The sequence below is a fragment of the Scardinius erythrophthalmus genome, assembly GCF_964197995.2.
Source record: "Scardinius erythrophthalmus genome assembly, chromosome: 16".
Taxonomy (NCBI): domain Eukaryota; kingdom Metazoa; phylum Chordata; class Actinopteri; order Cypriniformes; family Leuciscidae; genus Scardinius; species Scardinius erythrophthalmus.
In genome coordinates, this window is record NC_138236.1 from 9867687 (window position 1) to 9884062 (window position 16376).

The following is a 16376-nucleotide window of genomic DNA, read 5'->3' on the forward strand; positions in this document are numbered from 1 at the left end:
TCAGCAAAATACATATTAAAATATGATGCATGTTTTACCCGATCTCAAATAAAATGAGCTTCTTGACTCTCACCTGTGAACTTTCCCTCCATAGAAGGGTTTGGTGTGGAATGTGACGGTGGCAGAGTATCCGCTTTTGGCGCAGCCGATGGAAACTTTCCCACCCAGCTCCACCCAGGGCACTGTGAGGATGGAGCGAGCGTAGGCAGAGGGCAGCGTGAACACGTACTCCTCGTCATGCTCCAAGAGATGTAGGACTCCTAACGTAAAAACACAGGTCACACTCGGTTCACAGACTCATATGGTTCCAGCTCAACTCCATACAAAGCGAACAGAATTCTGATTAACTTTGATTCCAATGCTCCACAGGTGTTTATAGCAAGTCCTGAAGCAAAACTAGTTGAAACCACCGAGCGTATTAGAAGTTGTTACAAATTATATTAGCGAAGTATTAGCATTCCTTCTGGAATTCATATCCACTATAATCCTTCTGTGTAGTCCAGTGTCATGCGTTTAGACCTGTTCTGATTTACCAGTCATCAGGATGACAGATTTTTTCTATATTACTTTTTTTATAGTGTACTTAGATTTAAATACACTATATTATAATGCAAACCTCGAACTACAGTTGACTTGTGACTTGTGTCTATCTGTATAACTCAGGTAAAATCTGAACAGTTTTGTTCGCAGCAGCTCTCTCAGCGGGCCTGGCCTATTTTTTATTCTGGTTACATAATGGACAGCTGTCTAGTGGCAAAATCTCTGTGGGCTTTCAGCCAGGTCTCACAACAGCACATCTGTTTCCCAGAGACAAGAGAGCTGAAGGGGGGGGGGCGGGTGCAGTTCGGCTCCCTGCTCCAGAAGGGTCAAGCGTGTTTCGGCCCAGTTCCTTGTGATAATGCTGAGCCCAGAGCTTCTCTGATGATCCCAGTAGAGGACAGATGAATTCATCTGTGCTGACGCATGAGGAAACTACATTTGATTGAGCCGACATGGCTGATTTGCAGAAGGGACATTCACTGTGTTAAAGGTGTTCGAGCATCCTTGATTCAGTCATGATGTCAATTTGTAGGCGAACCTGGAAGGCTATTTGCCCGTATTATTTCAAAATGCCCTTTGCACTTTTGGTGAGTATTCATGTAAACACAGTCAGTTATGTCTAAAGTGAAAGTAAACAGTTGGGGAAATAATTATATTGGATCCATGCATAAGGAAAGTGAATATCTTTCATAGCTTTATTAAAGGAGAACTCCGGTCAATTTTTAACATTGAGCTCATTTCTTTGTAAATTTGGAGTGCTGTCAATATACATACCGCACATACCTGTATTTACATCCTGTTTTCGGTCAAAATCCATAGTAATCGATTGTCGAGTTCACCCGCATAGGTTTAGTTACCTATGATCACGCGCGTGAACTCGACAATCGATTACTATGGACTTCGACCGAAAACAGGATGTAAATACAGGTATGTGCGCTGGCTGAAATAACATCATTTTTATTCATATTTTTCACATCTACTGCAGTCAGATTCACCCGTGTTCACTCTGAAGGAATCACTCACATTGGCTGGGCACTTGTAATGACACATCAAGGATGTTAAGAGGCTAAAAGCAGGTTTAAAACTTGCCCCATTGAAGTCAACAGGGTGCAAATTTTAAAAAGAGGATAACACGGTGTAGGCAACACCGATTTTTGTCGTTGTTCTCTGTATTGACAGCACTCCAAATTTACAAAAAAATGAGCTTAATGTTAAAATTGACCGGAGTTCTCCTTTAAGAATCCATTGTGTATATGTAATTCATACAGTGCAGTTAATACTATGCAGTTTAATTGGGGTGTGTGTGTGGGGGGCATCGTGTATATGTTAGAAGGGAAGCCCACTGTCTTTGACTTTGAAAACCCCTGATCTAAGACAAAGTTCATTTCAACGTATACTACAGTAATACATTTTAACTCTCTGGTGCTCTTCGGTCATATTCGAATGAAAAATTTTGCGGTTTTTTTTTTTTTTTCAAATTTTTTGCTTCATAGGAATGATACGAAACTTGGTAAAGGTTTTGGCACCTGCTATATGAAAAAAAAAACATGGATATGATTCGAAAAGGTCCTGATTAATCAAGGTCAAAGGGCATTTTTCATAATAATAACAGACATTCTATAATTTTTTTCACTTCAGCAATAATCTGTCATCCTTAAAAAGAGACCAAAACAAGTATGTGCACCAAAACATTCAAGATTTATGACAGTTTAAGTTGGAAATTTCATTTGTAGGTCTATGCTCAAAAAGTGAATAAATGCATTACCAAAAAAAACATTATCAAACTAAGAGTAGTCTTTTTTTTTTTTTATTCAAATTCAATTAATTTTTGACTGCCAGATGAAGAGCACCAGAGGGTTTAAATCAAAAGTTGTATTATTTTGTTAACATTCGTTAATGCACTGTGAACTAGTATGAACAAAAAATAAACAATTACATTTTTACTAACTAACTAATTAACATTAACAAAGATAATAAATGATTTAAATAAATATATTGTTCATTGTAAGTTAATGTTAGCTAAGCATTAAGTAATGTGTACAAATGAGATTTTAAAGTAAAGTGTTACCAGAAAATCTTCATGCCAGCGTTATTGTAGTTAACTAAAACTAAAACCCTAAAAAATATTTAAAAGTTAACGGAAATAAAATAAAACAATTGAACTTATTTCATTTAGCTTGTTGCCAAGGAAACATTTCTCATTTTCAATTAGTTTAACTTGATGTACTAAAATAATTAAAATTAAAATTGAAATAAAATGCATAAAAACTGTACAGATTGTACTGTAAATAATAATAATAAAAATGGAAAATATACAAATAAAAACTAATTGAAAATATGAATATAAACTATTACTGTATCTCAGTGATCAATGAATTATTGTTTTTGAGCTAGTTCTTTTCAATGAAAATTTCAAAATAGACAATGATTTACTGAGAAATCAGACTGAATCACTAACAAACAGCTCTGTGACTTAAAGGGTTAGTTCACCCAAAAATTAAAATTCTGTCAGTAATTACTCACCCTCATGTTGTTCCAACCGCGTAAGACCTTCGTTCATCTTCGGAACACAAATTAAGATATTTTTGATGAAATCTGAGCCATGTTTCACTCCTCCATAGGCTTCTATGTGACCAAAACTTGCTGGCCCAGAAAAGTTATTAAAGAGATCGTTAATATAGTTCAAGTGACTCCAGTGGCTCAATCTTAAGTATATCAAGCGACGAGAATACTTTCTGTGCGCAAAAACAAATAAAAATAACGACTTTATTCCACTTTTCATTTCCTTCTCTCTGGGCCTCTAGTTGGTTCGCGTAGTCTTTTTGCGCACAATGCGTAGCGCGTCTGTGTTACACGTCACCACGTAGGCTCACTATTGGCCGACGCCGGTCATGTGTGTGTTGCGTGATGACGTGCAACACAGACGCGCAGCGCAAAAACACTACGAGGCCCAGAGAGAAGGAAATGAAAAGTGGAATAAAGTCGTTATTTTTGTTTGTTTTTGCGCACAAAAAGTATTCTCGTCGCATGATAAACTTAATGTAGTGCCACTGTAGTTACTTGGACTATTTTAACGATGTTTTAATAACTATTCTGGGCCGGTGAGTTTCGGTCACACTGGAAGCCTATGGAGGAGTAAAAATTATGTCAGATTTCATCAAAAATATCTTAATTTGTGTTCCGAAGATGAACGAAAGACTTACATGGTTGGAACAACATGAGGGTGAGTAATTACTGACAGAATTTTCATTTTTGGGTGAACTAACCCTTTAATGATCTGGTGTCAGTTTTAGGGTTAACAGAGGAACAGATTATCAGTGAATAACAGCTTGATCTGTTCCTCATCACATGACTTCACAAAACATATATAAATACAAATACGAAATGTCGTTAAATGGAAAGGAGCGTGAAGATTCTCAAAAATATCTGTTTTTGTGTTCGATAGATGATGAACAATAAAAAGGTGAGTAAATGACATAATTTGTGTAAAATATCCTTTTAAATTCCTCTAAAATTCCTGCTGCTCCAATTAACTCTCTGTGTACATTACTCTAGGGGATTAGTGCAAGCCGTCTTATAAGTAATTAATGTTGTCCTGATTACAGAAGAGTCCTAACTGGTTAAGCTCACCAAATGCTACCTTCATCCTGCATGATCCACTTCATTGAACTCTCAGTTCGAGAGTATTGAGAACATGCTTGGGTTCAATTAAATGCTGTTCTTTTTAATGTACTATTCATCAAAGAAAATTAAGCAGCACAACTGTTTTCAACATTGATAATAATAAGAAAAGTTTCTTGAGCAGCAAATCAGCATATTAGAATGATTCTGAAGGATCATGTGACACTGAAGACTGGAGTAATGATGCTGAAAATACAGCTTTGCCATCACAGGAATACATTGCATTATAAAACATATTCAAATAGATACTATTTTACAATATTGCTCTATCTTTGATCAAATACACATCTATAGTGAGCATAAGATACTTTTTTTTCAAAAACAAGTGTATTTATAAATGACGTTTATCTGGCTTCATCTGCCATTTTGTCACAACGTGAATGGGATTTCATTCTCAATGAAGAACCTGACCAAAACAAGGTATATTAACTAAATCAAGGCATAATCTTTAGGAACAATGCCTGAAAATGTTCCCTTTGCTGGCAGCTCTACAGTTTTGGGACTTGAGCGAAGCATCAAGTGAGTGAGTGAAGTGACACATCAAGGGGAGAGTTTTTCAAACAGCAGTGCATTTCTGTTGTTGTTCCTGCAGACAGATGGAGTTGTGATATAAGCACCAGTAAATATCACAGGCCCTGAGGCAGATCAGCTGATCTGGAAACAGTATGCTCTTTAGACACACATCTGAGGCGACGGAGGAAAAACAGTTCTGCCTGAATGAGCAAACCCTCAGGCTTTAATCAAACAGAAATGAACAAAACTCAATGATCCCAGCAGACAAATGATCGCCATAAACAAAACACAACTTTATGAATTAATAAATGCTTCTAAGAAACTATTTAGCTTTTTTTTTTCTAGAAATGTTTTGGTAAGTATGAAAACAAAGACTCGTAGTAAGATCTTGTGGATGGATCTTGAGAACTGGATGAACTGAATTCACTGAATTCTCATTGCATTATGTAGCCCTGCAGGGCATAGTTTTTGCAGAACTATGCCCCCTCTGGCGACAAGCGAAACTGCAACACTGCAACTGACCGCGCATGACACGCCCAGTCTCAAATTCCGACCCGAATCCCTCTTATTTATTTTACTGTACAGGATTATAGAGGCAATCGCAGTGATCAGAGAAGGGCTCATTCAGCCCATCAGGCAATTGTTAAGCATGTATGGGTTAGAAAAACGGGTATTTTTAACATGAAATGTTGCGCAATGCACCTTTAAGTTGAAGTACTATAATGAAACTTAATAAAAACAAGACATATTATATAAATATAAAAAAAATGAAAACAGAAAATATAAAAATAAAATCTGATCCAAAATATTAACAAAAACAATAATATTTAATGATAAATTAACATAATGTGATGCATGAAAAATTTATATTAATTCTGAGATTTGCTATAAAGACAACTAGATTATTGTTGTTTTTAGTCAGCATTAGATGACAACAAAAATCCTAACCCTAACTAAATGTAATATTAGGCGAAATGACTACAAACAATTAAATATCCAATATCTACTGATACCAATAAATTAAAAAAATGTATTGGTATCTGTCAATATGGTACTAAAATATTGTGCATACTTATGTGAAACATTTGTCATACCAAAAAAGCACATTCAAATTGAAAAGGGTGTTACATAAGCAACATTTTGAGCAAAAAGTAGATCGAGTCCATCAACACCCGCAAAGCTTCACAGTCCTATACCTCGTGCTGGGTCGACATTTCATTCAGTAATATTAGACTGTTTTGATTTATATGCTGTTTAGTGTAGATGATCTCGTTATTTTACATATGCATATGAGTACATATGATACCGCTTCATTCTGTATCTTCTTTGCATGTGTTTTGATCAGGAGATTCAGTACTCTCAGATGTGTAATAGCGCCGGAAATTTGTGTCAATTGGCAGCCATAAAACGTAGTGATAATCTGCATTCTCATGTATGTAGGCGCTCTGAACGCTCAAACCGGAAACTCCCGATATGTACTAAGTAGAACGCAGAAATAGTTGTGCAAGTAGTCCATAGCGGGAAAGAGTTAAAAGAGACTCACCTTCTCCTAACATTGACACTCCTATGGACATGCCCATGAACTTGCTTTTTGTCCAAACATGGGTGTTGACGCATGTCCGGCGCTCTTTGCACTCGCAGTAAAATCCAGAGACCGGGGGGTGGTGGGACACCTGTTCAGCCACAAAACGTAGCCGGTAAGATCCTAACCCATCATTGGAGGTGGTCTGTGCGGAATGAGCAGCCGCAGGTGCTGGGCTTGAGCTGGTAGTCCTGAGGGGCCGAACCTTATCTCGCGGTACGTCCCATGTGCAGTGGAAGCTCTCCCCCAGAATGGGGTTGTAAGGCTTCTTGGCCACAGCACCTTTACGACCCTCGTGGAAAGCGGTCAGATAGTATTCCACAAACCGGATCATGCGTTCCTCTGGCGTCGCTCCAGACGTGATGGCCAAAAACACATCCGGGTGGGCCATGAAGTTGGCGTACATCTCCAAAAGGGAGCGCTTCTCTAGGATAAACGTGGGCAGCACCACCTAAGAACAAAAGATACAGGCCTACATTATCTGACCAATCTGTAGACAGTTTTGATGGTATTTGAATGTGAGTGAAAAAAGATTTCACGGATATTGCTGAATGCAGCCCATGAATGCATTTTGTATCAAATGAATGACAAAATGAATACGTTTATATTATTTGTATCACTCTGTACGTTCCACTGTGCACTGGTGGGGATTTTTTTCAAACTCTTTCTGTAGTTTACATAATTTCACGAGTAGGTGGTGATAAGTGACTGTTTTTATGAGTGAATGTTTTTTTTATGATCCCTCATTCAACCGATTTGCTCAAAAACATGGATTCTTTCAGGAATGAAACAAGTGTCTGGCTGCATCTGAAATTGCATACTCCCCTACTATATAGTAGGTGAAAAACAGTATGTAATAAAAGAAGTCCGATTTCACAGTACTCATAAAAGAGTAGGCAAAAAGTACTTGAATGACCTACTGCATACGATGGACACTTTAATATTCATGAGGCCACGGGAGAGGATTTATAAATGGCAGTGAAATGATAACTGACGCTGGTAGGTCACATGGTAATGACAACATGGCGAATGTAGTACGTCTAGATTACATTCATACTACTATATAGAACATCCTTTTTTTAGCGGCCATGAAGTAATTACTTATTCAAATATGTACCTACTCAAGAGAGTATGTGATTTTGGACTCAGCCACTGTCTTATTGAGCAAGTCACTGAATTATTCACTCAACCATTTCAAAATGCAGACTCTTTCCGGAATGAACCACCCCTACTACAGGTATGTCACACAACGGCTCTGCTGTGAAATTGTTCTGAGCTGTTTTTGTTGAGGGGCCAAAACAGACAAAGCAACTTGCAATATTGTGCCTAAATTTACTCAATATCGCTTACTTCAAAAGCACTCATTGTTAATGATATGATTTCAGATAATAACCTAGATGTGCTGTGTTTGACAGAAACCTGGCTAAAACCAAACGATTACATTACTTTAAATGAATCAACCCCACAAGATTACTGTTATAAACATGAGCCTCGTCTGAAACGCAAAGGGGGTGGTGTTGCTGTAATCTATAGTAATAGTTTCAAAACCACTAAGAAATCAAGTTTTAAATATAATTCTTTTGAAGCATTGGTGCTTAATGTAAAAATATATAGTGTAAACGATAAATCACGTTTGAGATTTGTGCTGGCTACTGTATACAGGCCACCAGGGCACCATACAGACTTTATCAAAGAATTTGCGGACTTTCTATCAGAATTAATATTGACTGCAGATAAAGTACTAATTGTTGGTGATTTTAATATACACATCGATAATGAAAAAGATGCATTGGGATTGGCATTTAAAGACATTGTAAATTCAATTGGAGTTAGACAACACGTGTCAGGACCTACTCATCGTCGTAATCATACTCTAGATCTAATATTATCACACGGAATAGATGTGGATGCCGTTGAAATTCTGCAGCAGAGCGATGACATCTCAGATCATTATCTAGTCTCGTGTAATTTGCATTTAGCCAAGGCTGCAAAGCCGACTCCGTGTTTCAAATATGTGAGACCTATCACTTCTGCTACTAAAGATTGCTTTATTAATAATCTTCCTAATCAGTTTCATCATCTCAGCATCTCAGATAGCTTAGAAGAACTAGATATTACAACAGAAACGTTTAACTCTCTCTTTTCCAGCACTTTAGACACAGTTGCTCCGTTGCGCTTAAAGAAGATTAAAGAAAATAGTCCAACGCCGTGGTACAACGAGCACACTCGGGCCCTTAAGAGAGCAGCCAGAAAAATGGAGCGCAACTGGAAGAAAACAAAACTAGAGGTATTTCGCATTTCATGGAAAGAGAGCTCAATTACTTACAGAGAGGCTTTAAAAGCTGCTAGATCTGCTTATTTTTCAACCCTATTAGAAGAAAATAAACATAATCCTAGGTATTTATTTGAAACGGTGGCTAAACTAACGAAAAATAAAGCTTCAAGCACCGAAGTTTCCAAGCAACACAGCAGTAATGACTTTATGAACTTCTTCACTTATAAGATTGATAATATCAGGGACAAAATTATAACTATGCAACCGTCTACTACAGTATCGCATCAGGCAGTGCATTGTAGTCTCCCTGAGGAAAAATTTGATTCATTCGTTGCTATAGGAGAGGAAGAATTTACTAAACTCATTAAATCATCTAAATCTACAACATGTATGTTAGACCCTATACCGACTAAGCTACTGAAAGAAATACTTCCAGAGGTCATAGATCCTCTTCTTAATATCATTAATTCGTCTTTGTCTCTAGGATACGTACCAAAAAACTTTAAGCTGGCTTTGATTAAACCGCTTGTTAAAAAAACGCAACTTGATCCTTCAGAATTAGTCAATTACAGGCCGATCTCGAATCTACCTTTTCTGTCAAAGATATTAGAAAAGGCAGTATCCTCACAACTGTGTTCCTTTCTTGAAAGAAATGATATCTGCGAGGATTTCCAGTCCGGATTTAGACCGTACCATAGTACCGAAACAGCTCTCGTTAGAGTCACAAATGATTTGCTCTTATCATCCGATCGTGGTTGTATCTCTCTATTAGTGTTACTCGATCTTAGCGCTGCATTTGACACCATCGACCACAACGTTCTTTTAAATAGATTAGAACATTATGTTGGCATTACAGGAAATGCACTAGCATGGTTTAAATCATACTTATCTGACCGTTATCAGTTTGTAGCAGTAAATGATGAGATGTCTCATCGATCACAGGTTAAGTATGGCGTACCACAAGGCTCAGTATTAGGACCGCTGCTGTTCACTCTGTACATGCTACCCTTAGGAGATATCATTAGGAAACATGGAATTAGCTTTCACTGTTATGCTGACGATACTCAGCTCTATATTTCTTCAAAACCTAACGAAACTTATCAATTCACAAAATTAACGGAATGCATAGCGGATATAAAAAATTGGATGACTTGTAATTTCCTACTTCTAAATTCTGAAAAAACAGAGTTTCTAATTATTGGACAAAAAACTTCCTCACGTAATAATCTAGAATACTGTCTAACACTTGATGGCTGCTCTGTTAAGTCTTCGTCGTCGGTTAGGAACCTGGGTGTGCTCTTTGATACCAATCTTTCATTTGAAAGTCACGTGTCTAGTATCTGTAAAACTGCATTTTTCCATCTTAAAAATATATCTAAATTACGTCATATGCTCTCATTGACAAATGCGGAACAATTAGTTCATGCGTTCATGACCTCAAGGCTAGATTATTGTAATGCTCTACTGGGTGGTTGCCCTGCACGCTTAATAAACAAACTACAGCTGGTCCAAAACGCAGCAGCTCGAGTTCTTACCAGAACCAGGAAGTATGACCATATTAGCCCGGTTCTGTCAAAACTGCACTGGCTCCCTATTAAACATCGCATAAATTTTAAAATATTGCTGATTACTTACAAAGCACTGAATGGTTTAGCTCCGCAGTACTTGAGCGAGCTCTTAACTCATTATAGTCCGTCACGTCTATTACGATCTCAAAATTCCGGCCAGTTGATTATACCTAGAATATCAAAATCGACTGCTGGCGGTAGATCCTTTTCCTATTTAGCACCAAAACTCTGGAACAGTCTTCCTACCATTGTCCGGGGAGCAGACACACTCTGTCAGTTCAAAGCCAGATTAAAGACACATCTCTTTGACCTAGCTTTCACATAATACATTATAGACTTCTATAATTTAATGTTATGCTGCATAGATTAGGTCAGCCGGAACCGGGAACACTTCCCAAAAATCCTGATGTACTCGTTACATCACGAGAAGAATGGCATCTACGCTAATTTTAGTGTCTGTGTTTATCCCAAGGTTTTTCCTGCAGCCTGCCGGATCCAGGCCGTATCCAGATCTGACGAAGGACCTTCACCTGGACCGATGACAACGCAGTGCTGAAGTGCCAACTAGTCTCTCCCTATGGAGGATCCCACTACCACTCTACAGATAAGGCGTTGTCGGGAAAATTCGTCTTGCGGTCCTACCCCAAAGCAACAAATAAAATAAAATTCCTTATCAAAATTTATAAGGAAAGACAAGTATTTTGTTTAGGCTTGGCTTGTAGGGAATTCCAAACCTGCGTATATTCTAACGCACATAACTATAGAACCCATTCTAAATGCGCATGTGACCGCCATCAGCGTTTCTCACAGGTTCGCGTTTAAAGTCTGTGTAGAGAGAATGGTGTCGTCTTAGCGGCCCCTAATTTAATAACAAATGATCATTGCGACGGAACCAAATCAATTAAAACTAACTTTAGATGGAAATAACTTAACTCTGCTGTAAAGCCGAAACAATCTCTGTTACCTTAAATTATACGCTTATCTCTGTAAAGCTGCTTTGAGACAATCTACATTGTTAAAAGCGCTATATAAATGAAGATGACTTGACTTGACTCAATACAAATTTCCTGTTTTTACTTGTGTATAAAACATTATCACACTTGCAATCGTGCTGTTTTATCAGCTTGGCTTTGGTTACCCATGGCACGCACATCTACGCCGATATTAAAAAAGAGCATATTATTCTTGCAATATTGCTAAAATATTATTTTATATTATTAATCTATGCAATGTGATGTCAGTGTAAGCGCGTACCTATTACTGGTGTTCACAGATAATATAATAACTGTATGCTTGTCTTTGTAATACAGATTCTGACTCCATGGATTAATGCTCTGTCCCTTTCCCCTGAGGCCTACAATACACATACACACATCACTGAACTTCATCATCTGAGCTATCCAAATGACTGCTCAAATCCTGCTGTATAACTATAAACACAAGCCCAGAAGGAAATGTTTATATCAGAGAGACTAAACAAAGATGCCTCTGTAGGTAGTAGAGAGAGAAACATATATCAAAACCAACACTGAGACATTCCTGAGGCTTATGAACAGTAATTAGAATAATAATATCATGACACTTCTCGACACGCTTGAATCGGTCCATTTGATTCCTAATCACGAGGACGAATAGGATCATCAAATCAGATAAAGTATCCTGTTAACTGATTACGTAAAGTATAATTATGAAACTGAATTTCCCCTGAGCTACGATTATGTTAATATTCCTTGTATGTAGCATGGCACTGTAACAGCGTGGTTCAATTCAACGTAGGACAAATTCAAATTCCAAGAATTAGTCTTTTAATAATAAACCAAAATACTCAGGGGATCATACAAATATACAGAAGAGAAAACCACACATAGTGTCAACAAGAACCAACAAGAGACTGAGTTAAACAGGGCTGTCAAAAGATTAATCACGATTAATCGCATCCAAAATAAAAGTTTGTGTTTACATAATATATGTGTGTGTACTGTGTATAATTATTTTGTATATATAAATACACACACATGCATGTATACATTTAAGAAATATTTGCATACATATACTGTATATATTTATATATAATTTATATTATATATAAATATAAATTTTTTTATATATAAATTACACATTTTTCTTAAATATATACAAGCATGTGTGTGTATTTATATATACAAATTTAATTATACACAGTACACACACATATATTATTTAAACACAAACTTTTATTTTGGATGCGATTTATCACGATTAATCTTTTGACAGCCCTAATATATATATATACAGTGAGGAAAATAAGTATTTGAACACCCTGCTATTTTGCAAGTTCTCCCACTTGGAAATCATGGAGGGGTCTGAAATTGTCATCGTAGGTGCATGTCCACTGTGAGAGACATAATCTAAAAAAAATAATCCAGAAATCACAATGTATGATTTTTTAACTATTTATTTGTATGATACAGCTGCAAATAAGTATTTGAACACCTGTCAATCAGCTAGAATTCTGACCCTCAAAGACCTGTTAGTCTGCCTTTAAAATGTCCACCTCCACTCCATTTATTATCCTAAATTAGATGCACCTGTTTGAGGTCGTTAGCTGCATAAAGACACCTGTCCACCCCATACAATCTGTAAGAATCCAACTACTAACATGGCCAAGACCAAAGAGCTGTCCAAAGACACTAGAGACAAAATTGTACACCTCCACAAGGCTGGAAAGGGCTACGGGGAAATTGCCAAGCAGCTTGGTGAAAAAAGGTCCACTGTTGGAGCAATCATTAGAAAATGGAAGAAGCTAAACTTGACTGTCAATCTCCCTCGGACTGGGGCTCCATGCAAGATCTCACCTCGTGGGGTCTCAATGATCCTAAGAAAGGTGAGAAATCAGCCCAGAACTACACGGGAGGAGCTGGTCAATGACCTGAAAAGAGCTGGGACCACCGTTTCCAAGGTTACTGTTGGTAATACACTAAGACGTCATGGTTTGAAATCATGCATGGCACGGAAGGTTCCCCTGCTTAAACCAGCACATGTCAAGGCCCGTCTTAAGTTTGCCAATGACCATTTGGATGATCATGGGAGAAAGTCGTGTGGTCAGATGAGACCAAAATATAACTTTTTGGTCATAATTCCACTAAACGTGTTTGGAGGAAGAAGAATGATGAGTACCATCCCAAGAACACCATCCCTACTGTGAAGCATGGTGGTGGTAGCATCATGCTTTGGGGGTGTTTTTCTGCACATGGGACAGGGCAACTGCACTGTATTAAGGAGAGGATGACCGGGGCCATGTATTGCGAGATTTTGGGGAACAACCTCCTTCCCTCAGTTAGAGCATTGAAGATGGGTCGAGGCTGGGTCTTAATGACCCGAAGCACACAGCCAGGATAACCAAGGAGTGGCTCTGTAAGAAGCATATCAAGGTTCTGGCGTGGCCTAGCCAGTCTCCAGACCTAAACCCAATAGAGAATCTTTGGAGAGAGCTCAAACTCTGTGTTTCTCAGCGACAGCCCAGAAACCTGACTGATCTAGAGAAGATCTGTGTGGAGGAGTGGGCCAAAATCCCTCCTGCAGTGTGTGCAAACCTGGTGAAAAACTACAGGAAATGTTTGACCTCTGTAATTGCAAACAAAGGCTACTGTACCAAATATTAACATTGATTTTCTCAGGTGTTTAAATACTTATTTGCAGCTGTATCACACAAATAAATAGTTAAAAAATCATACATTGTGATTTCTGGATTTTTTTTATTAGATTATGTCTCTCACAGTGGACATGCACCTACGATGACAATTTCAGACCCCTCCATGATTTCTAAGTGGGAGAACTTGCAAAATAGCAGGGTGTTCAAATACTTATTTTCCTCACTGTATATATATATATATATATATATATATATATATATATATATATATATATATATATATATATATATATATATATATATATATATATATATATGTATGTATGTATGTATGTATGTATGTATGTATGTATACACACAGGACTAAACGACTAAGTGAACAATGGGCAGGTGGACACAATAATTTACTAAGGTAAAAGATAGACCCACACTAGGAAACTAGGTCAACTAAGGAAGACATGAAATTACCACAGGAACTGGGAGCACAAAACAGAACATAATCATGACATTCTGAATCTGTGTCCGAGACTCAGAGACGCAAGACTATAATACACAGAAAGAAGTATGAGAGTGTGGAAATGAAGCACAAAGTCTTCATTCCAGTTATCCACAACTACATCACCTGAGCACTGCCCAATAGTAACAAACATTTGTTTCTAAATTAAGACGTACTGTACATCTTATACTGAACATTTAATAATTTTGTATTTAATATTTTAAATATTTTTGTTGTTTATTATTTCTTAAAACTGCATCGGAAGAACTAAAAATGCAAACAATACATAATACAAACATAATAAAAAATATATTAATAAATAGAAGTCAAGTCAAGTCACCCTCATTTATATAGCGCTTTTTACAATACAGATTGATTCAAAGCAGCTTTACATTCATCATAGGAAATGAATGCGGCAAAGATTATTTTGGCTGTACAGCAGCTCTAGGTGAAAGTCATTGTCTAGCTTAAGTAAGTTTTTAATTGATTCATTTCCGTTGAAAAAATCATTAGTTATTAACTTAGAGGCCGCTTACACAACACCGTTTTCAACTGAAAACAGAAAACTAATAATGCATTCTGGCCGTTCATTGACACGACAATGGCGTTTTGGTGGCCTGAGAATTATGAAGTAGGTTTCAAGTGCAAGTTTTTGAAAATGGGTTTTGAAAGCGATACCGTTATCATCCCCATGTAAACTTCAAAAACGTGAATCTGTGAAAACGGTGATGGCATGCATACTATGGAACATGCGTATTACACATTTAGTCTATAGGCATGCATGTTTTAATGAGTATGTGCGCAGGCGCGTATTCTCTCTTTACAAAGTGATATCGCCAATTACTTGTCTGGAACGCATAATACAGCGTTTTTAATCGTTTCCGCGAGAATCATTTTGATAACATTTTCATCTGTACATAAATAAAAAAACTAATATATAATCAAATAATTTGATGTAATACAATTACATTGGTATAAATTTTACTGGTAAATAAATTCAGTGTGTATTCCAAAACATTCCAAATATCTGTGTTTATGGCACAAAGTGTGGGTTTTTGTCAAAATTTCCAAATCATAAAAAGCTGGAAAACCCATCATTTGTTCCCTGAGATTGAGAACAAATAAATAGTCTTGAGTGGTTCCTGTTTGTATGAGAAAAGGAAGAATGATGTATACAAGTACGGAATGGCCGGATTCTTTCAGTACCATTAACTTGATCATCAGTTTAGGTGGGACAGCAAGTGTGTGTGTGTGGCCTGATAAACCCTACATTAAAGATGACAATATCTGAAATCCTTGCCCTTGTCTGGGCATTTTTCCCCATGAGAAAAACAGCTTATAAATCATACTAAATTATGTTTTTTGAAAATGTAAAAATGCAAATAGTTTTCTGTGATGGGTAGGTTTAGGAGTAAGGTTAGTGTAAGGGGATAGAATATACAGTTTGTACAGTATAACAATCATTGTGTAAATGAAAAGTTCCAAGAAAACATGAAAACCCAACGTGTGTGTGTGTGTGTGTGTACCCGTGTGAGGTCCATGCCCAGTTTGAGTTGAGACAGCAGATGAAGGATGATGCTCCTCTGGTCATCCAAGACTCCGAGGTCTTCCTCCTCATTATCTTCTGTGTCTGTGATCTCCTCGCTGGAGTCCACCGATTCTTGGCTGGAGTTCTGCAAATCACACACAGGACAATTTACAAATGTTACTGAACAAAGATCACTTGTGATTTACCATTAAATAAAATTGTTAAGCCTTATTTCAGGGCACCACATCTGTGGCATGCCATGAAAGCCCATATCCACCACAAAATAAAAATAAAACTCACATAATGGTAAATTATGACATAGAAGTCAAAAGTATGAGATACTAATGACACTGTAAGTTCGCACTCTAAGTTTTTTGGAATTGACAACCACATTTACTCACAGGTAAATTGTAAAAAAAAATGTTGAAAAAAAAAATATGATTATATCAAAAATGTATTTTCTCTCTCTCCAAATGACAGATGCTCTGTGGTTGCAAGGCAACTGTGCATTTTTATGCAGTCTTGGTTGGCTAATGAAGTTGGTACCCCCTGCAATCGCTCA

The 16376-nt window shown here is 37.2% G+C and overlaps 1 protein-coding gene across 2 annotated transcripts in view; it reads right to left on the reverse strand.

Annotated features, from left to right (window-relative positions):
• Positions 1-16376, reverse strand: part of osbpl10b (oxysterol binding protein-like 10b) — a 57856-nt gene that overhangs the window by 7496 nt on the left and 33984 nt on the right. For both annotated transcript variants that reach the window (XM_081389105.1, XM_081389104.1), the window contains 3 exons: positions 15813-15959; positions 6278-6767; positions 74-260 (listed from right to left, as the gene is read on the reverse strand). In XM_081389105.1, the coding sequence (XP_081245231.1) occupies positions 74-260; positions 6278-6767; positions 15813-15959 (824 nt within the window). The remainder of the gene's footprint in view (positions 1-73; positions 261-6277; positions 6768-15812; positions 15960-16376) is intronic.